This window comes from Podarcis cretensis, assembly GCF_951804945.1.
Source record: "Podarcis cretensis genome assembly, chromosome: 10".
NCBI classification, from domain to species: domain Eukaryota; kingdom Metazoa; phylum Chordata; class Lepidosauria; order Squamata; family Lacertidae; genus Podarcis; species Podarcis cretensis.
Genome location: NC_137179.1, coordinates 24,980,283 through 25,002,547, shown reverse-complemented (window position 1 = coordinate 25,002,547; position 22,265 = coordinate 24,980,283). Strand labels below are relative to the sequence as shown.

Genomic DNA, 22,265 nt, shown 5'->3' with positions numbered 1-22,265 from the left:
CCAACATCCAGCCCCATACATTTTTGTCTCAAAGAGCAGCCCCCAAGGACAAAATTGCAGTATCACTATGAAGGAGAGGCCCCTTTTCGTTCATATACCTCAAACAGTCCCATATATAATTGTTTACATGTTAAGTGCTGACTGTAAGGCCTCAAGGTGTCACATCGCTTTCAGAAATATTCCAGATTCAGTCTGTTGAAATTAGAACTGCTATTTGAGACAACTCTGAGAGGAATAAATAGATGTGGAAATAATATCCGTGTAACAAATACGTTAACGTACATTTAGCAGCAGTGTGTACCTCGGAGTATTGTGAGTATTGCTGCCACTGTTCCACATTAACAACAGTCAAGGGTTGTACTCATAACACAATGGCTAATTTCTACAAGGTATTAAACATTACAATGGTGATATCAGCAGGGTATGTGGAAAATTTTCTTTGATGTTTCAGTGTTATGTAATGACTGTAAGATCTGTTTTGGCTCGTACATGTACACCCACCATTTGATGGCTACACTTATTAAGTGATGAGTTGCATGTGTAAATAAACCATCTGACATCAAACACCACAGACAGAACTTTCATATCATCTCACATCCTCTTAAACACAACCATTTTCAACAGAATCAGGCAAATGGGTTCAGCTCCTGAGCTGAAGAAGCAATGTGAAAGGATGAGAGAACAGGTCTTGTTGCTAGAAGTACAATGGCAGAGATCATTCAGCAAGTGACTTGAGGGGTTACTTCTGTTATTGGTCTGAATAGCAGCAGACTCTGAACGGCTTGAGGTTTTGGTCAGCTGGGAGTTAGTTGTCAGTGAGGAAGATAGCAGAGATTTGACAGTTGGAGGCCTGAAATTTGACAATTGGAGGCTTTACTCTGGAAAGCAGGAGCTAGCTGTTGTTAACTGTGTGTTAAAAAGTCCACACCTTTCAGAATTCAGAAAACAAAATTTGACTGGATTAAACAGGAAAACAAAATGAATAAATAAGAACTGGCCTTTCTTGTACTTACACTATTGGTGACGTTAAAATAGATGAACTGTTGAGCCATAGTCTTGATGTGCCCTATTGAGATAAGGCTGGCTACCTCCAGCTATAGGGAAGAATAAATAATTCATTTCCCCCCCAAAGCCAAATATTACAATAGGAGCCTTTTTTAAAAATTGAATAGAAAATAATTAGCAAATAGTATTCAAAAAGGAGTCCATGAAAGTATATTGACACTTAAAGGGGTTCACTCACTAGCGCAAGACATTTTGGTGCCTGAAGTGAACCACAAAATGGTGCCAGCCCTCCCCAGTGAGGAAGAATGGGTGAGTGAAGGTCTAAATCAGGAACAAGGTGGGAAATAAAGATCTACATTGGGATCTGCCACCCCTGTGGATTCTGCCACCTGAGGCAGTCACCTCACCTTGCTTCATGAGTGGGCCAGCCCTGCTCCAAATCATGGAGCTCCAAATAGAACACCCCCCCCCATACACAATTCTTTTGTGGGTACTGGGACATAAGGATTTCAGCAAGTTATGAGAGGCATCGTAGATTTCAGTAGTGAGAAGTAACAAGTGTACTATAATAAGGTAATATCAAATCTAGCACAGACGTCAATTGCACTAACCTGGGTGTGAGGAACAATGTGATACTGAACTAGCTCGCGAAGCTTTCGTGAACCCTGTACAAATAGAGAACGAGCCACATTTATCTGAACAAGAATCCTGCATGGGCATAGCCAGGGCTTTTGTTGGAGGGGTCAGGACTTTTGTTGGAGGTGGGCATAACCAACATGACTGGTCAGTTAGTTAAGTATTTCTATTGTTTTACTTGATGAAAGGGAGGGAGCAGCTGCCCCCTGCCCCCTTTGGCTACGCCCATGGCATCATGCAATATTTTCTTTTTCATGCCAACCAAAGAAGCGAAATCAATTTGAGCTGTGAGAAGATGCAAAGCACAATGGCATTCTCAAGCCACTGGGCTTCTTTGCTCATTTGCTCTCCCCCTCTGACCCCAGGGGAGGTACTGCAGCTTCCAGAGAAGAGAAACAGCAGCCACTGTCCACTGGCTCAGTTTGGTCAGAGGCGGCTTTAGGGTGGTGTGACCCTTAAGGTCGAACAAGGCTGCAGGGGGCGCCAAAACAATATTCAAAAACGGAGACCACTAGGCCGAGGAGGGCACCAAATTTTAATGTCACACAGGGTGCCACTGAAATTTGAGAGCCCAAAGCCCACCGCCGGCTTGGTGCTGGGGTAGGTACACTTGCCTGGTGACCCCACAAAGCCTGGCATGGGACCCACCACAGAAATCCAAACCAGTAAGTATATTAGGCCAAGACCATTCACATAAGTAAAAGGGTAATTATGAAAAAAGGGGGGAAAATGTATATTTTTGTCTGATATTTTGTGTCAAAACAAAGCAACTGACCAGAGAGTCAATTTCCCTCCTATGCTTAGGATTCTTCTGAAAATTAGCTTTTATTAAGACAACCTGTATGCCTGCTTTTAATCAAAGCATGATATTCAATGGGTGTTTCATGGCCTTGAGTCCTATTCACATCCTGACAGATGTAGTTATTACAGCTAAATATAAGGTGTTCTATACAGCTATTGTGGTACCCCCCATAAGTTGTTGAACTTCCCACCAGTTCCCACCATCCCTTACTATGCAATCCGGAGCTGCTGTGAGTTGGTGTCCAACAACATCTGGAGAGTACCGCATTGGCTATGCTTTTCCTGATTAAATCAACTTGTGGCAGACAAGTTACGCTAGTGGTAAGGAAAGATCCAGAAGCTGATTGAACCATGGAGTGCGAATAGCCAGTAATGCTGTGCTATTGTACTGGGTGGGGGATGTATACATTTTCTATATTCAAGCTGACCATTGGTTGTGTCCTAGTGGATACTGTAACTACACAAGAACAAATGCCCGTATGTGTTATTTAAAGACTTATACCTTACTTGACAACAGGTAGTCCAGTTCTCCATCTTTCAAGCTCTTCCAAGCATCGTTGGTTGGAATGAAAATTGTATTAGGTCCTGGATGTATATCTAACATTGGTCCCACAATGCTGTTCTATTTTAGAGAGAGCGAGCAGAAGGGAACAGCAGTTTATATGCATTTTTTTTTCAAAATGAAAATCTGTAAATTTGTGGGGTTTTTTTTGTTTAAGTCTTACCTCTAGTATGGATCTAAATCTGCTGTATCTCACTTTGCCCTGAAGCAATGCCATTATAGATCTCTAAGAAGACAGAAATAGATTCATCCTACTTTGAATATCAACGGTAACTGGGTACATCAATTATTATTGTATATGATACAAATTATTATTTGTATTAAAGGGAATGTAGAGACCTTTGCAAGGCCATGGCGGATGTTGGCACCAAAAATTCCAGTGGTGCCCTGTGCAACACCAAAATCCAGTGCCCCCCCCCGACAACCTCTTGCTTTCCATTGGATGTCATATTTCCTGTGCCCCAGAAGCTCAGTGCCCGGTGCAATTGCACTGGTAATGCTCACCTAGATCTGCCTTTGGCATGGCTTTATATGACACTGCACAACAGTGCTCAATAGGAGCGAGTGGTAGAGGATGTACTCTGCATGCATAAAGTTCCCAATTCAATCCCTGGCTTTTCCAGAGAGGTATGAAAAAGATGCATGCCTGGGTGGAACACTAAATTGTGGTTAATCCAAAACAGAAACAAGAGTTTACAATTTCCCCATGGCAACAACAGAGAACAGGAGAAGGGAGTGCATAAGTCTTGGGGACTGCTGCTGTTGACCACATAATGCTGAACCATAGTTTAGCATTAAGTTCAAGCTGGACAAGTATCCTTTAGTCTGACCTCACCAGAGGCCTAGTTTTATAGGGTTTTTCAGAGTTTTATGCATGAAAGAATCTCTCAGAGCCTTTAAAGTACTATATAAATACTACTATTCTCCAGCTTTATTGCACAGTAGGCATCTGTCGCAATAAATGTTTAAATTCATGGTTCTAAACTGTCATGGTCACTTGCCTGTATTTGACCTCACCTCTTTATCACTTTCAAAGCTCGGTTCCGTATTGTCCAGGGCTCTATCAACAATGTGTACAATTCCATTGGAAGCAACAATATCTGCTTGTAAGATTTTCACTTTCTTCTTCCCTCCCTGTAATCTTATTCTAAGTAGATTGTCCTAGAAAGGCCCAGAAAATAAATATAGGATTATTTTATCTAACAAGGCACACACTGCTTATGTAATAATAATAGTAGTAGTAGTAGTAGTAATAAAAAAAATGAGCTGCTATAGAAATTGTATGATATTCAGCACTCAAATCTCATTTGACATCAGGCAGGCATCTGAAATAAAATCTAGAATAGGGTAGCCAACAAGCTACTGTCCAGATGCTGGTGGACTGCAAGCACCACATTGGCTTACCAGGTACAAGCACACAGTGTTCAAGAAGAGGTACAGTCAATATACTCGTTGTACGACCCTTAGGAACTGGGCTTCAAATGACTTTGGACTACTGCATTTGTGCAGGGCTGGTGTCAGCACTAGGCATCCTTGGGCAGTGGCCAATGGACTAGAAATTGTAAGAAATTAGAAGGGCAGATAGACCCAGCTCCCCAGCACTGCATGGGCCACTGTCACTGCAGCCAGGGAAGCCCACCAGAGGATACTTTGCCCAAGGCCCCTTTATGGCAAGGACAGTGGCTCAGCAGTAGAGCATCTGCTTTGCATGTCAAACTTCTGAAACACTGGAGAGCTGCTGTTGGTCAGAGTAGACAATACTAAGGTAGCTGGACCAAGTGGTCTGACTTGGTATAAGGCAGCTTCCTATATTCCTATATTATACCTGAAACCTACTCTGAATTGCATCATACTGTGTTATAGCATCAGTTCAACATGCCATGACTTTGGATTGTCATTTGAGCCTTTAAAAAACAACAACCAGACCTTTAAGTTTAATAAACGTACACAATGAGCAAAAGAAACCTCTTGTTGATAGGGCATGTATTGATGCAGAAAAGTTAGCACCTCTGGGAGCTGAATAACTAGCTTTAGCTGTCTTATAAAATATTGCTGTATTCTAAATCTGTTGTTTCACCATTTTTGATGGATTTTTATTTGCATTTGATACTGGTTTTTGCTGTTGCTGTATTAAGGCTTGCTGCAAACTATTTTGGGGGCCATAGTAGTAGAAAAATGGAGTATAAAATGTATATGTATCATTGTATATCCTGTTTTCCTCTACAATGTCCACAAAGTACCTTCCAGTAAGAACACAGTGAAACTAAAATAAAAGGTAAAAGCACAACTTTAAAAAACAACAGCAATAAGCTAAAGCAGTTCACACACAAAACAGTTAAAACTCTGCCAAACAAACACACTATCAATTTTGCACTTGCTAGTGAAATAGTAGTAATAACGTGAAAACCATACCTTACCTTTTCATCATTTAATATGACCCCTGGTTTGCCAGTGAGAGTATAAACTGTACTTGTACTTTTTAACCCATTCAGATCCAGCTGACCAGCAAGTATGTGGAGCTTCACAAAATACTGGGCACTCTCTTTATTAGAAAGAATGTCTTTAACCTGGAAGATTAGCAAAATGAAGGGAAATGATATTATATAGGCTTCTAATAAAAATAATTCTCAATAATGTGGAAAAGGCACCCTAAAAAATTGAAAGGGAGGTAAAAGACTGCATCTAGAGAACATGTGATTTCCAAGTGCTGGAGAGACCAAACTATGGGGTTAGTAACACATAGTCCGATTGAAATCAATGTGAAAAGTTAGTCATGGTGACAGGATTTCCAAGTCCTACTGATTTCAACGGGACCAAAAGTGACGCATTTAGGCTGCAATCGTAGCTTGTCTGGGAGTAAACCCCATTGAATTCAGTGGGATTTACTTCTGACTACACATGATGTGGGTGGCGCTGTGGGTTAAACCGATCAGAAGGTCAGTGGTTCGAATCCCCACAATGGGGTGAGCTCCCATTGCTTGGTCTCAGTGTCAGGAGTGCTTGCAGGAGCCAGGCCCTGTGACCAGTAGGGCTTCGCAGGACTGTGGCCTTCCTACGTTTGTTCTGGAGAGGCAAGGTGCGGCCGCACAGTTGAGGCCACTTGGTAACCCACAGCACCTGGTGGCAAGAGCCAGGAAGGGATATAAGGTCAGCATTTCCCTTTGGCTCTTTGCCACAGCAACATATTTCCTGCCTTGCTGTGTTTGGCTTTTTGCTTCCTGATTCTTGGACCTCAGCTTCTCAACTCCTTGCTTCTTGACCCTCGGACCCTTGACTTTGTGACTCCCTGCTTCCTGACCTTCGGACCCCTGGCTTCTGGACTCTCGTTCCTGCTCCCACCCCATCATCTTGCCCCCGGTCCTGAGGTCCTCAGCTGGGACTTTGATCGCCTGTACACCGGACCGTGACACCCAGCTCCTGCCAACCTAGGAGTTCAAAAGCACGCAGTGCAAGTAGATAAATAGGTACCGCTCTGGCAGGAAGGTAAACAGCATTTCCGTGCGCTGCTCTGGCTTCACCAGAAGCGGCTTAGTCATGCTGGCCACATGACCCGGAAGCTGTACGCCGGCTCACTTGGCGAATAAAGCGAGATGAGCGCCGCAACCCCAGAGTTGTCCACAACTGGACCTAATGATCAGTGGTCCCTTTATCTTTACTTTTTACACATGATTAGGCTTGCAGTCTTAGTCTGGGCCCAAAGCAGTGAAAACAGAAAAAAATTAAAAGGTAACATATTTTTCCTAATGACAGAGGTGCAAGGAAGCATTCTTCTATTCCCAGCTTCTTGTACAAAACAAAAAAGCATTCTGTTCTACATTAGTAAAAAAAAATTAAAAAAATCTAAACATTTACAAAATGTTGAATGAACAAAGCTGACAGGTTAGCAGGGATGTCATTGGCACTAACCAATAGGTGAGTATAATACAGACCACAATAACAAGAGCTACAGCTCAAGTTAGCTAGAAAATTGTGCTGCCCAACCACAAAATAATGTGCTTCACCCAAAAGGATATGCAAGCTGAGCAACAGATTTTGGATTGCAGCCATAATATTAATCATACTCAGAGAAGTCCTATGAAAATTAATGGACATGACTAATTTAGTTACATTAATTTCAGCAGGCCTATACCAAATATAACTTAGTTGAGCACGACCCTTTGGCTTGACTACAACTATTAAGTAACACACTGAATCAGTTTAAGGCTGCATATAATTGCTACCCAATAGGGCCAAGAACAAATTGTCTTTTACTGTGGATATGCTCAGAACTTAAAATATGTCATATCATTTCTTCACCAACCTGGTGCCCTCCAGGCATTTTGGATAACAGCTTCATCAAGTCCAGCTGACATGGCAACAGTGGCTAAGGCTGATGGGAGTTGCCGTCCAAAACTTCTGCAGGGCATCACATTGATAAAAGGTGCCGTAGAACTAAACGAATATTCATCATTTTTAAAATATGCCATTTTTGAGCACGACACTTACGTTTACTCCTTTGAACCCCTTGCTTGTTGGAACAAGAACTGTAAATGGTCCCAAAGTATTCAGCGGCCATTCGTAGGCATTTTCTTACGAGGAAAACAGAAAAATGGAACAAAAGAATGAATACTGTAAAATGAATTCTGTATAAGTATTTTTAATGGATTTTTTAAAAATGCATAGAATAAAGGGAGACAACTTTAAGAAATGTATCAGATGAGTACAACCAATTATTAACATTAAAAAAATAAAGGCCTATAGCCAGGGTCGGCTCATCCTGTTTTGCCACCTAAGGCGAAATTTGCTCATGGGCCTCCAAGAGGTAATTGTGTTTATTCTGAAACAGCTAACATGTTCGTTTTTGACCATCTGAATTTTGGAGGAGTTGATACTACAGCTTTGGAAACTGTAAACACAACAGTTAATTATAGGGGATGGATTTCTTGCTATCTCCCGTTAGCAGTTTCCTCTACTGTCCTTATCCATCCTGTTTCCTCCACAAGTTTATAATCTTCTTCCTCCCATTCTGTGTGTGTGTGTGTGTGTGTGTGTGTGTGTGTGTGTGTGAAGTTAACAGTCCTTTATGCTAAGATAATGCATGTACTTCCCAGCAATGGCATGGTGCAAACTCTAAGCATCCCATCCAGGTACTTTCTGTTCTTAAACTCAGTGGTAGAATGTATGTTTTGCATTCCCTGGTATTTCCTGGTTGGGAGAGGGAAACTACAGTTCTCAGGACTCTTTGGGAGAAGTAATATGTTTTAAATGTGCTTTAAATAGATAGTATGGCTGTATCTCTGGATTGCATAGGTTGAGGGGCTGATGGATAGGCCCACAGAGTAGATGGGCGTTGAAGGATCCACCCCAATTTTATGGATCTGGAGACAAATATAAGGATAAGAGCATATCCTTGTATCACATGAATACCTATCTTGATTTAGAACTGGTGTTCATTCAAAAGACCAGGAGGAAATAGCTAGGGAGAACTCTTCAAGATCACTTGAGTCCATCTGGGTCTCAAATATTTCTCATTTGTGAGTCTTCGGACAGTTGCAACACACCCCTACTAGCTAAGTTTTGAAATCCAGCCTTCTTGGTTGAATGTATCTACATACCAAAGAGTTCTATAGCAGATATTAGTTTTCCTTGCCACTGCCCTCCAGGTTTGGTGTTCATGTCTCTAATCTGGTCCATGATGTTTCCGTGGCAAATATATCCATCACCTTCATAACCCTTTCGGCATGTACATCTGAGCAAAAAAGCAACAGGTATTGCCATTTAGCAGAAGAAGAAACAACCATGAGTAACAGTGTTTTTAACTAAACAATATCATACTGAGTTGTTGTTGTTGTTGTTTACATAGGTCATGATGCAAAGAGCTGTTTTGGGCCAGTGTAATGGCTTGTACAAACACAGGGGGGTTGCTGATTTTTCTAACAGACCCATAAAACATCCCCGGCTGCACATGAACCATACCTGTAAAGCATATTGAAAGCAAATGACTTCCCCCAAACAATTCTGGGAACTGTAGATTCTTATGGATGCTGGAAGTGGTAGGTCTATGAGAGTTAAACAATAGTTCCCAGGATTCTATGGGTGAAGTAATGTGCTTTAAATGTATGGTGAGTATGCAATTACAAACTTCTTTTGCTCCTCTCTTCAGTTTCAAAGGTGTGTTGTCACGCAGCATGGGACTTTCATTGGAAGAGAAACTCTTGTCAGCAATCTACCTGCTTCAGAAAGTCTAAAAGGCATAGAAAATCATTCAAAGTGGAATCTGGCAACACAAAGCAGCAGAGACACAATGCAGTTCAACAGATGGGTCTCAACAGTCTTTGAAATAAAAGGCACATCAACAACAAAAAGCAGTGAGTCAGTTTGGATGTAACATTTCTAAATATGGAATGATAGTATATGGAATGAACTTAAAGGTGGTTTACCTGATCAGTGTCTGCCCTGAGCAGGTGACAGCCCTGCTAAGAGGTAGGACAATTCAAGTAATGTAATATTAATAATAATAATAATAATAAATGCCGAGCTTTGGCTAGATTGTTGATTGGTATGTAAATAATACAGAGGAAATGCAGACATGGAACGCTTTGCCACACGAAGGGTATAAACATCTTGCTCTCCCATCCATTCCACCTGGAATTTATTTTTGCATAAAACCTCACTTTTGCAGTTTCAGTCTTGATAAACAGCCCAATGAGAGAACAGCAGACATATCTCAGAAAGACACCAGAAGATAAACGACTTACTGAGTTTGTCCTGGTGCAGCCATTGTGCACTCGGCATATTTATGGCAGGGGTTGTGAGTTGCACAGATATCCGTCATACTGCACCCAAGTCCAGGTACAAACTTTCTGAAATGTTCTTTGCATTCGCAGTGGGACTAAATTGGGAGAAACAAAGAATGTTTTATCAGTCTTTTATTTTAAAAATGCTTTTCTTTTTAATTATCTCTCTTGTTACCACTGCCTTTCCCATTCCTCCTCTTTTGTTCTTTGTTGCTATTTCCTCTCCTATATCCATTGTGCTGCCCGTGTTGAAATGTAAATGGCAAGCTTCTCACTGTCTGGACCGGGAGGCTTTGGAGAAAAGTTCTCAAGCAGCAACTATTCCAAGGAGGATTCGTTCCCGCTCCTCAGTACTTCTGAAGAACAGGCCCCTGGCCCTGGATCCTGCAGCCTCTCCACTGACCTGAACTGATGGAAGTTACTGTTACCACCAGATTCTGAGGACTCAACTTCACAGGCGAGGTGCATCCAATTTCGACACTTGAGGCAAAATGTGAACTTGCACCTTGCCGTTCCTGTCAGCGCCATACCTGCTGCTGCCACTGCTTGCGGCATCTGCTGCTGGCTGAGAAGCACCGCCAACACCAGTACCAATTTCAGGCAATATCACAAAGATTTTGGGTGAAACGAGTTTCTCAAGATGCGCTTCTCGGGGGGCAAAAATATATATACAATATATTTAGACTACTTAGGAAAAACAAGTACTTGGTCTCCATTGATTTGAGAATAAAATGTAATGTGTGCAAAACCTAAATGGCATTGCTGCAATGAACTGTGAAGGTTGTGGTCCAGTCAGAAAACCTGACCCTACGAAAATTTTGTGGAAGTAAAGTCTTTGCGAGAGAGAGGCTGAAAAGGGAATGCTTAAAGTCCTTTCATGGTGCTTAAAGTCTTTTCATAATGTGCTGCTATGTTTGTGATTTTTCTGGGATCTTATTGTTTTATATTTCATTGTAATTTTTCATTTTCATCAATATATACGTACACATACTGAATTATTCTGTAAACCACATGGAGAAAGTCTTATAAGCAGTATATTAATATATGGAATAAATAAATAAAGCAGAATGATGTGCGCATGAGATGGTAGAATACTGTGGTGGTAGAATGAAACCTCACTGGAGAGGAACCACATTTATAACATTGTCTTTAAAATAATAATAATGATGATGATGATGATGATGATGAAAAGCAGCCACAAGAGACTGCCAGTATTTGGAGAACCAGCTCAGTGAAGTGTGTCTGTACTTAACCCTTTCCCCTACAATTTGGTCAACATTTATTTCAGAGTTGTACTTACCCTTCCAGGGCCATCATATTTGCAGACAGTAGACTCGGTGGGGCAATCCCCAAAGTTTGTCTGGCAAGGATCTATTGGTATGCAAACTTCGCCATCTCCCGTGTAACCATACTGGCATGTACATTTGTGACGATTGGGTCCAAGGTAGAGGCAATCGGCACGAGGATCACAAACCTGCTTTGAGCATGGGTTGATGGCTTGGGGGTTGGAGAAAAAAGTGAGGTAAATAAAGACCAGAAATGAATAAGAAACAAACACGGATAGTTTTTATTTTTCCACATCAACAAAAGACCTGGAAAGGAAGTGAACGATAGGAGTTTCTTTGCCACTTGATTGGATGATACCGACAATGATTTACCAAGAAGGATGGGTGCCCTCAGTTTTGGGTGGGGGGCAATTGTGGGTGTAGAGCAAAGGCTCCCCCCTTGCCACAGAACAACAGAAGCTGGCTACAGAGCCATCTCATTCAGCACTGTTGCTGACTGGCTAGAAACCCCAAGTCAGGCTTCCTCAAACTCAGCCCTCCAGAAGTTTTTGGCCTACAACTCCCACGATCCCTAGCTAGCAGGGATGATGGGAATTGTAGTCTCAAAACATCTGGAAGGCCGAGTTTGAGGAAGCCTGCCCCAAGTGATGTAAGCAGTCAATACCCAATTGACCAACTCAGATTTGACTGAGATGCCCCATACTCCACCACTCTCTCTTAACTATTACCAGTAAGGGGGGAAATAAGTTTATCTTTTCCCCTTGATCGTCTGACAGACAAACCGGACGATACACCAGAGAGCCACCTCCCCATCAGCCACTGCAGGCTACACTCACAACACAAGGAGTTATCATTTGGTAACCGGCCATCATCCATATTCATTCTTTTTCTCTTAAAATTACGCAGGAGTCTGCCAATTGACCTATGCTGTGAAACAACATGCATTACTAAAGTGTATGAAAACGCAGCTTCATACGCGCTAAAATTAAAATGACCTCACCTGCCTGAGTTTGCTGTGTTTCAAATGTTTCAAACCTGCCCGGTTACTTACGTTCACACTCTTTGCCATCTCCTTCATAGTTGGGAAGGCATTTGCATTCCATTTGGCTTTCATCTGGACTGGAGACAGAGCACCTGGAGTTTTCTGGGCAGCGCAAGGCTTGGCATTCAGGGATTGCTAGGACAGAAAGAGGCCCGTTGATTATATGGGTTCAAACATCTTCTCAAGCTATATACAGAAGTGTTAATTATGCTGTGGCAAAAGCCAGGAAGTGAGACAATGTACAACTGATACAGAGCGCTCTGCACTGTGTAACATCTCTACCTACTCCATAACTTTCTCACCTGCCATATGCTGCTGCTACAATTGTCATACTAGTGGCAATAGTGGTGAAAAACTGTTGGCATGTAGAGACCTTCGAGAAGCGCAGCCCACCTGCATGATGCACTTGTTGTAAGCTGATCCTTTGAATGGCATACTGTTCGTTGCCACTATATGTCAGGGGCTAGACTGAGGAGGAATGGTGGGGGCCACCCCTCTTCCTCCTGCTCTTCCCAGAGAAGAGGGAGACAGTATAGATTTAGAACAGTGGTTTGCAGAAGGTAACGGTTCAGAGGCTGCAGAGGGGAGAAGCTGGGAAATATTGGGAGAGGAGCAGGAGGAAGAAGAAGCACCAGGGGAGAGACAGCTGACAGACTTAGTGTCTTTGGAAAGCATGGCAGACCCCCCTTCTCCCAGGTCCCAGCGAGCATTGAGAGTAGGAGAACAGAAGGCTCAGAGGCAGAAAGGATAGATCAGCCGGCACAGGGATGACGTATGATAGCAGAGATGGAGGGGGTGGGACTTTACTTGGAGCAATGCCATTATTGGAATGGAGAGGCACTTTTCAAAGCCCCTCTCTATGAATATTGATTAAAGGACTTGGTAAGAACTCTTCTTGTTATCTATGTGTACTTCTTGGCTGCCCACCGGGGGAGGAATTGGATTCCCTGAAGCCTGACACTATACAAATCAAACTGTTCATTAATTTGGGCCACCCCAGCTGCCGTAATTAGACTACCATCTACGTATGCTCATCTCGTATGCTCAGAAACAGAAGTGTCACTTACGTTGGTCACAGCTAGGACCTTTGTATCCAGACAAACATGTGCATTTTCCATCTCCAGTTATCCCACTGTTGCATATTCCATGAACGCAGCTGCATACTAGGAACAGGAATGAAGCCTTTAGAGCAGTCGGCAATATTTTAGCTACACATTTAAGACTGCAGATATTTCAATGCAAAAGTTAACAGGATCACAGGGCTCTGTGTGGAGGACAAATTTATGATCACAGAATACGGCTTGCTACTTCCCAACCCAGCCTCACTATGATTTGCTCATGGTACACAGGTTGTGTGAAGGCCCGCCATTGTCCAGATACAGTGGTGGTTAAATACACAACTGCTTACCCATTGTTAAAATTACTTGGCAATGTCCCTAGAAACCTTCAAGCCCCATGGCAGGAAGCAGAAGCTGCCAGAAAGGAGCATAAAGGCATATCCTGAATGTTCTACTGTTCATTATATACTTTTCAGCAGTGTCAGCAACACTCCTAGATCATTGTTATGAATAATTCTGACAACATTGCTTTCCCAGAATGCTTATATAATTTATCCTCAGAGCAACTCTGGGAGGTAGGTTACTTTTACACAGGTGATGAGATGGAAGAATTAATAGACGGCTGTTTGTCCAAGACCTCTGGGCAGAAGTGGATCCCCCCCCCATTTCATTTTGTCCCCAGACCTTCAATGTGTTCCATATACAGTACTTGTTTTCTAGTTAGAAGTGCCTTGCAGAACAACTCAGCTGTGCTGCATAGGAAATATCTGTAGGAAATGTCTTCAATACATTCTCAGCATGTCAGCACCTACTAACCTATATCCTGATTGCTGCAGTTTCCCTCTATACTTACAACAGAAGCTATCTACAGGAAACATTCCTGTCTGAGAAAAGGCTAATGTACGAGACTGCAGAAGCTCAATTCTTGCAAAACCTTCTTGTTTGGTTAGATGGGGCTGCAGCTCAGTGGTTGAGAACATGCTTTGCATGCAGAAGGTCTCAGGCACACTCCTTGGCCTCTCCAGGTAGCTGGAAGAGCCAGTGTGCAATAGGGGATAGAGCACTGGGCTGGAATTGAGGAGAACCATCTTAAAATTCCTAACTCAAAGTTCGGAAAAACACCCTGGATGATAATTATTGAAGTGTTGCAATCTCTCACAGGAGGAAGATGGAGTTCGGGCTTCCACAGAGCTGCACAAAGGCTTAGGGGGCATTGGCAGTGGGGTTAGATGGGATGACAGGGTGAAGACACCTGAAATTTATTGTTTTTGCATAGAGTGCTTAGTGCCTCAGAATTATTTCTCATTCTTATTCTTAAGAAGGGTCCCAGGGCTGGTTACAACATTAACCAAGTAACAATCTCTTCATCATCACTCTACAAGGAAGATCCTGGCTGCTCCATGATAACAATTTTGCTGCACAAAATAGTAATTTGAACAATCCAATTGTGCATAGAGAATCTATAATCACACGCAACTGCTTTTAGCATGGCAACTGCTAGGTGACATGAATAAAAAATCTGGGAACATGGGGAATAACATGGCTACATGACTGCAATTTCACACATGTAGTTGCAGATGAACATGAATCTGGGGATAATCTGGATGCATAGATATATTTCTCAGGTATATCTTCTTGCAAAGAACAACAACCCATGAACAGCATGGCGGCCTGCCTTAAATTCCAAGATAAACCCTTTGGACAGCACAGAGGATTTGGCAGATTATGGATGCTCCTCATAAATGGTATTTAAGAAGCATACTTGGATAGGAAAAAAGCATTTGCTTTGAGTGAAGGATTATGTTTTCCTAATGCCAAAATAGGGCATTATCTCTGCAACCTATTGTGCAGTAATGGAACTTTCATTTATGAGTTAGTACATTCTATTTTTAAAGGAGCCTAACACCCTACCCAAACAAGACATACCTGAGGTACAGTTAGGTCCATAGAGATTGTCTTCTGCACATTTTTCGCAGGCAGTTCCACCAAAGCCTTTCTACAAGAAGCAGCATTTAAAAATAAGGGTGGTTACGGAAGTATAACAGCTGATACAAGACTCAGGCTGCAAACTCATGACTACATTATGACTGCATTTGCAAGCCATGCTAAACTATGGTTTAGTGTGATGTGAACATGCAGGAACAAGGCACAGCAAGTCTCCAGCTTTGCACTCTCCCCTACTTTCTCCTCCTCCTCCAACATGTTCAGAACCTTGTGCTTCTGCTTTTACTTAACCACAGTTTGTCATGCCATCCAGTCCAACAAAGTTTGGAGAACGTTAACTATGATTAGCACCAAACGAGCCAACTTCTATAACTGATGAAGCTGGCTTGTTTAAACAATCCACAGCTAAGATTAATCACTGCTAAACTGGTAAAGTGAACCATTTCATTTATTTGCTTCCATTCTCATATGTGTGTGTGTTTACTTAAGAACTTCTTCTTCTTCTTCTTCTTCTTCTTCTTCTTCTTCTTCTTCTTCTTCTTCTTCTTCTTCACTTTTCGAAGCTGGATCCAAGCTGATATATCAAGCTGTTAATAATCAAAAGCAGCTGTTTCCTAACCCGCCTCCCAGCTGTGTGGTTTATTGTGATGTGTGAATGTGTCCATAGTGTAATTGGGCAGGTCCCCTACTAAGCATATGGCAGAAGTGAGATTTAAACAGAGACTTCAGAGTTCATAACTCAGGTTTTTCCTAAAAATTATTAAGAAGCCACACTGTAGTCATTAATTCTGTGCCATTTCTCAGCGGTAATAACAAAAAGCACATACCTTGCAGGTGCAGGTTCCATTTCCAATAACACCTTGAAAACAACGCCCCTTGTTATTACAGGGCAATGTTGCTCCACCAGGACATTCTGAAAACAAGCCATCAACAAAACTCAGTTTAATGGTGACGAGTTTTACAGTAGAGCAGTGAGCTCGTTAAAATCTGTTCAGATAGGCATTTTGGGTCAGTACGGGAGTTGTGCTGGCCAGCTGACCATATAAAACACTATACCCAGACAGGTTCTTTTCCAGTTGCCAAAAAGGGAGGGCAAGTGTCAAGGTTAATGCTCCACCCCCATCACCACCGCTGCACACCCTAGATAAGGGGTGGAGAACCTGTCTCCCTCCAGGTGTTGTTCAACTCCAATTCCCATCCAGCACAGCCAATGGTTAGGAATCATGGCAGCTGCAGTCAGGCTAACATCTGGAGGGCCACCAGATGTGAAAATGGAAATCACAGAAAGGTGGAAAAGGACAATAGTTCATAACCTACGCTAAGAACCTGAAGATCGGACTGCTGTGATGCGCTCTATGTAATGCTGACCTTGAGGTTGACCTGGAATCTGAAGCTAATGCAAAATGCAGTGGCTTGACTGCTCACTGCGGTAGCATACTGCCATCATACTATATTATCTTGCTACTGCAAGAATTGCATTGCCTGCCAATTAGCCAACGGGCAAAGTACAAGGGGCTGGTTTTGGTACACCACTTGGGACCAAGACACCCAAAAGATGGCCTCTTGGGAGATCATCTTCTTGGGAGGTCTATTCCACACACTGTCGGAATTGGGACTTTAGTGTGGTGGCACCTACTCACTGCCTGTCTCTTCGTCCTTTTGGTGCCTGTTGAATATAATCGCCTTTCAACAAGCCTCCTAAAATCTTTATTCCACTTGGCATCCGTCTCTCATTTTGAACAGATTTTGTGTATGTGCTGCTGTTGTTTTTAAAATGTTTTTTAAAAATTACTTTTATGTGTGTCACTGTTTTATATTTGTCATTGTACACTGGTTTGGGGAGACTCATGGGAAGCAATCCAGGAAATTAAAAAAATAATGCAATAGTAACAAATAACCATTCGCTGCTGGAGAGGCAATATGGGGCACCATATTGCAAAATGGGCTACAGAAGACCATTGACATTAGTCCAAGAACTCTGTAATGAGAATGCACCAGATTCAACTCCTGGTGTCTATAGTTAAAAGGATCAGATAGCAGGCAAAATGTTTCAGGTTGGCCTGAAGCAATAGGCCAGGCATCCCCAAACTCAGTCCTCCAGATGTTTTGAGACTACAATTCCCATCATCCCTGACCACTGGTCCTGTTAGCTGGGGATGATGGGAGTTGGAGTCCCAAAACATCTGGAGGGCCGAGTTTGCCTATGCCTGCAATAGGCTAACCAAATGGCATTCAGACTCTGAGAGCAAGATCCAAAAAAGTGCTTAGGCTCATGCATTGGACTGTCCTCAATGAAGGAAGTGTGTGTGCACGTGAAGCAGTCACCTGAAAACTGCTGACAACTTTATTCCATTTCCTGGCTGCCTCTTGTTTTGCAGCTACAGCAGAGGGGTAGCCAGTCCTCTGTATCAGTTCACAGAACTACAATTATTATCATTATTTTTCTACCTTGGCAAGAAAAGGGCTTCCTCTTTTTATTTACATTTTGTTAAAGTGCTATATCCTCTACCACTAACAACAGGAATGTGGACCAGACCAGTAGCCAGTCTGACTGGGGGTGACGGGAACTTTAGCCCAAGAACATCTGGAGGACTACAGGTTGGAGATGTATGCCGATAAGACGCTTTTACCTAGGCATTCGGGCCCCCAATATCCTTGGCAACATTGAGACTGCTGGAATTCCCTCATGCATAAGTGCCGGCATCCAGGGAGGGAGAGAGTAAAACTCCTGATTTCAAGGTAGTACCTGGAAGAAAAGGATTTGGGGTTTTGTTAAAGTTACACAGTTAACAGCTGAATCCCTAAAAAGGCTTCCGCCTTTTAAATGTGCCTCTCATGGGCCGCTTCTGCTGGTTCCCCACATTCCTGAGGTTTTGTTGGCCTTCACTAGAGACCAAGCCTTCAGCGTGGCAGCCCTGCCCTGTGGAACTCTCTGTCTGTAGAGGTTTGGAAGGAATCACCCCTGCCTTCTTTCAAACGCCTACTCTGGGTAAAAGTTAGTTGCCTACATGCCACTATTAAGCTGCCACTCAGATCCCTTCACTGGCCTGTTTACACAAACTCTCTGCCCTTATTTTCAAAGTCTAACAACAACAACAACAACAACAATTTATTACTTATTCCCCCACCTATCTGGCCGGGCCTCCCCAGCCACTCTGGGCAGCTTCCAACAGGATATTTAAAACACATTAAAACATCAAACATTAAAAACTTCCCTAAACAGGGCTGCCTTCAGATAGCCTCTAAAAGTCAGTATTTCCTTGACATCTGGTGGGAGGGCATTCCACAGGGCAGGCGCCACTACCGAGAAGGCCCTCTGCCTGGTTCCCTGTAACCTCGCAGTGAGGGAACCACCAGAAGGCCCTCGGAGCTGGACCTCAGGGTCCAGGCTGAATGAGCCTAGAGATGCTCCTTCAAGTATACAGTACAGTGGTACCTCGGGTTAAGTACTTAATTCATTCCTGAGGTCCGATCTTAACCTGAAACTGTTCTTAACCTGAAGCACCACTTTAGCTAATGGGGCCTCCTGCTGCCACCGCACCGCCAGAGCACGATTTCTGTTCTCATCCTGAAGCAAAGTTCTTAACCTGAGGTAATATTTCTGGGTTAGCGGAATCTGTAACCTGAAGTGTCTGTAACCTGAGGCGTCTGTAACCCGAGGTACCACTGTACTATGCCAAGGCCGTTTAGGGCTTGTCTTAAGTCTTGTCTTAAGCTCTTCTTTTTCACTGGATTCTTAGCAAGGTTCTCACTCCTATACAAGGCGGCCATTGCTGTTGTGTAAGATGGCAGGCCTTTTGGCCATTTAAAATCCATGATCATGACAGAGTGCAACATTCAGCAGGTGTACTTTTCCCCATCAACTTGACGGGAGAAATTGCACCTGTGGAACTTGCGGTCCTCCTCCTCAAAGCTCTAATGGCCAAGGGAAAAAAAAAAAGGCAGGATGTTTTGCTGCTCCAGATTAAACTGAAAATGTCGCACCTTGCCTCCTCCTCCACCTCCTCAGCAGTCACTACCTGGAAGCAGCCCAGGAAGTAAAAGAAGCCTAGAAGGCAAGAACGGGAGCAGGTGGCAGGGGCAGGCAGTGGAACACAGTGGATGGGCAGCGGTCCTGTCCAGAGCCTGCCACCCTGAGGTGACTGCCTCACAACGCCACATGGGCAGGCCCTGCTCCCAATAATTTAATAAAGGGCCTGCAATTCTCATAGAAACATACTGTCTTTTCCTTAACATATCTTAATAGCTTAGCCATCCTTGAGACATTCCATACTTCAGCTAACTACATTTTCAGGGGCTCTTTTAATATTTTGCATTTATGCAACGACCATGCAGGGGGGCAGCGTGACTGGCTCAGCCATCAACACAGGTTTTTTCATTATGACATTTGAATGCACACACACACACACACACACACACACCCTGCACTCAGCTGCACCTCTTCTCTACACCTTCCAGAACCTTGAAAAGCACATACGAATGTTCCCTATTGCATATTGGAGACCTGATCTGTGCGTGAAGTTGTATGCATGAGGATCTTTTCAATCTGTGTAACAAACACATGCAGATCCTGCCATTGTGGTGCGCCAGCCTGTGACACATGTGTTTGTCGTATATGCAGAAAACATTTGAAGAGAAACAGCTTTAGGGCCTCTCTGGATTTGAAGCTGAGGAGCAAGGCAAGCAGGTGCCATTCCATATAGTAAAGGTAAAAGGTAAAGAACCCCTGGACAGCTAAGTCCAGTCAAAGGCGACTATGGGGCTGTGGTGCTCATCTTGCTTTCAAGCCAAGGGAACCGGCTTTTGTTCACAGACAGCTTTCCAGGTCATGTGGCCAGCATGATTAAACTGCTTCTGGCGCAACAGAACACCGTGACAGAAACCAGAACGCACGGAAACACTGTTTACCTTTCTGCTGCAGCTGTACCTATTTATTTACTTGCTTCCAAACTGCTAGGTAGGCAGAAGCTGGGACAGAGCAACAGGAGTTCACCCCGTTGTGAGGATTCGAACCGCCAACCTTCTGATTGGCAAGCCCAAGAGACTCAGTGGTTTTAGACCACAGCGCCTTTTACATCCCATATAGTATCCATAGATCTATTGTGCGAATGGGGCTTACGCTTATTGGCAATATCTGTATGTGGTAAACAAAAGAATTACCTGCAGTCCTGTATCCCAGAGCTATTGGTGATTTTGGTATAACCTTCAGGACAACCGATTTCATAGTTGAGGGAACAAGACCTGCATTTGGTTTTTGTGGTAACAAGTGCCTTCTCGTCACATTTGTTCTTTGCCTGAGAGTGAAGTGAGGGAAAACAGAATTAAGGCAATTAGAGCTGCCCACATTCTCACCTATTGTCATAATAGAGCTTTCAGCAGCAGTTGGGTGTGTTGACGTTAACAGTGGTTCTGGCCTATTCCAGGCAATCATTTAGTAGAAGCTTAGGGTGAGTGGAGAGAGTCAAATAATATGTATGAAGTCATAGAAGTTTACAGTCAGTGGAGGAGGTAGAATAATAACAATGCCTTTAATGCTGAGCTTAATAGAACAGCAGCACTTTACCCTCCCATTGTGCCCTGAGGCCTCTGAGAGCCAAACTAAACGGCATGTTAAATGCATGGTTACATTTGTGTGCCTTTTAATTTGTTCACAAAAATAATAGCATTGGCTAAAGAATAGACCTTGGACTGGGAATGTGGTGCAGGGGAGGAGAGGTTTTAACAATCTTTCTGTGCTGTTTTCCTGACCCAAAAAAATAAAATAAAAATGTGCTCATGAAGCCACTGGCTCCAGAAGGAAAACTATGAACCTGAGAAAGAGCCCTGTGTGAGGCCACAGGCGCACTTAGTCCAGCATCTTTTCCTCACAGTGGCCAACCAGGTCTCATGGGCAGACCATAAAACTTGCAAAATGTGTACTTTAGTCAAAACTGCGTGCAAAAATGTGTTCGTTAGGAGAAATCTGCTAAGGAATTTTCATCATGATTTTTTTTTTTTTAAATAATGGCAAATTGCTGCAGAAATGTGGAGAGCTGGATTTAAGACTAGAAAAAGTAGAAGCCGAGAGAACCCAAATTGACCCCAGCTCCTTGGGAAACTTTACTTTTGTACAGTGCCTTTTTCCTAAAAAAAATGTTTAGGGGTACTCTCATTTTCCTACTCATATTGAAATATTGCTCCTCAATGAGGCCAAACTTAGATTCAAAAAATGTTTAGGGCTATGTGTCCCCCTGCATCCCCCCAGAAAAAAAGCAATGCTTCTCAGTAAATCCCATGCATGTCCACTCAGAAGTAAGCCCCATTATGTACAATAGCACTTGCTTCAAAAGAAGTGCATAGCCTTAGTTACCCAAATCTCTTTCATGGAGAGAACGGATACACCAACATTTCAGAGCTTGATAGCCAAGAGAGTCCAAGATTAGCTCTAAAATCTGTCTCAGAGATCAGGCTCAAGTCCTCTGCCTGTTTTACTCTGTACCTGTTCAAACTCAGTTTCTCACCTGTAGGTGTGTTTATGGGAGATAGTCAACTAAGCAGAGAAAACCTGTTGAAATTAATGGACCTAACTTCATCATGTTCATTAATTTCAGAGAGCCTACTGCGAGTAAAAGTTAGTTGAATACCAGCCAACAGGTTTATCCATAGCTACTCCTCCTTTCTCTATAGGCATCCAGTATGGATCCTTATGAAAAACTCTGGTATCGTCATCTAAAAACAAAGCACACTACTTACCTGTTCAGCTGTTTTCATTAAAGTGATGGAATTTGTAATTAAAGATGATATGAGAAATAAAAATGCCAAGTGTTTCGCCATGATGAAAAATAGTTGCTCATAAATGCTGATGTCGTAGCAACACAATTTTACAAAATTCTGCTGTGCTCAGTTCATCCACATTATTAGACAAAAGCGAGTGCCATTCAAAATATATCCTTTTTACCTTCTCCCAAAGCAGGCAATGAATGGAGAGCATGTGAATCCTGACCTTAGATAGCAAAGGCTACCCAAATGCATGTGGTTGCAGAAAGTGCTTACAGCAAACTCGTTTAACACTTCCTAACTGACATCCTGCCAGACTTTACTGTGCAAATTCTCCTCCCTGGGCCCCCTCCCCAATTTCTGGAGTTGTTGACAGCAGATTTCCAAGGACACTGAGCA

The 22,265-nt window shown here is 42.9% G+C and overlaps 1 protein-coding gene across 1 annotated transcript in view; it reads right to left on the bottom strand.

Annotated features, from left to right (window-relative positions):
* STAB2 (stabilin 2) overlaps positions 1-22,082 on the bottom strand; it is an 84,167-nt gene extending 62,085 nt beyond the window's left edge. Inside the window, exons 1-17 of the mRNA XM_079992095.1 lie at positions 21,843-22,082; positions 20,271-20,404; positions 17,741-17,856; positions 15,938-16,023; positions 15,093-15,162; positions 13,176-13,271; positions 12,118-12,243; positions 11,081-11,277; positions 9,742-9,875; positions 8,599-8,732; positions 7,490-7,572; positions 5,422-5,571; positions 4,022-4,165; positions 3,168-3,230; positions 2,945-3,064; positions 1,617-1,670; positions 1,014-1,094 (exon numbers count right to left, since the gene is read on the bottom strand). Coding sequence (XP_079848221.1) covers positions 1,014-1,094; positions 1,617-1,670; positions 2,945-3,064; positions 3,168-3,230; positions 4,022-4,165; positions 5,422-5,571; positions 7,490-7,572; positions 8,599-8,732; positions 9,742-9,875; positions 11,081-11,277; positions 12,118-12,243; positions 13,176-13,271; positions 15,093-15,162; positions 15,938-16,023; positions 17,741-17,856; positions 20,271-20,404; positions 21,843-21,923 — 1,869 coding nt within the window. The 5' untranslated portion in view covers positions 21,924-22,082. The remainder of the gene's footprint in view (positions 1-1,013; positions 1,095-1,616; positions 1,671-2,944; positions 3,065-3,167; positions 3,231-4,021; positions 4,166-5,421; positions 5,572-7,489; positions 7,573-8,598; positions 8,733-9,741; positions 9,876-11,080; positions 11,278-12,117; positions 12,244-13,175; positions 13,272-15,092; positions 15,163-15,937; positions 16,024-17,740; positions 17,857-20,270; positions 20,405-21,842) is intronic.
* Positions 22,083-22,265: the final 183 nt, after the last annotated feature.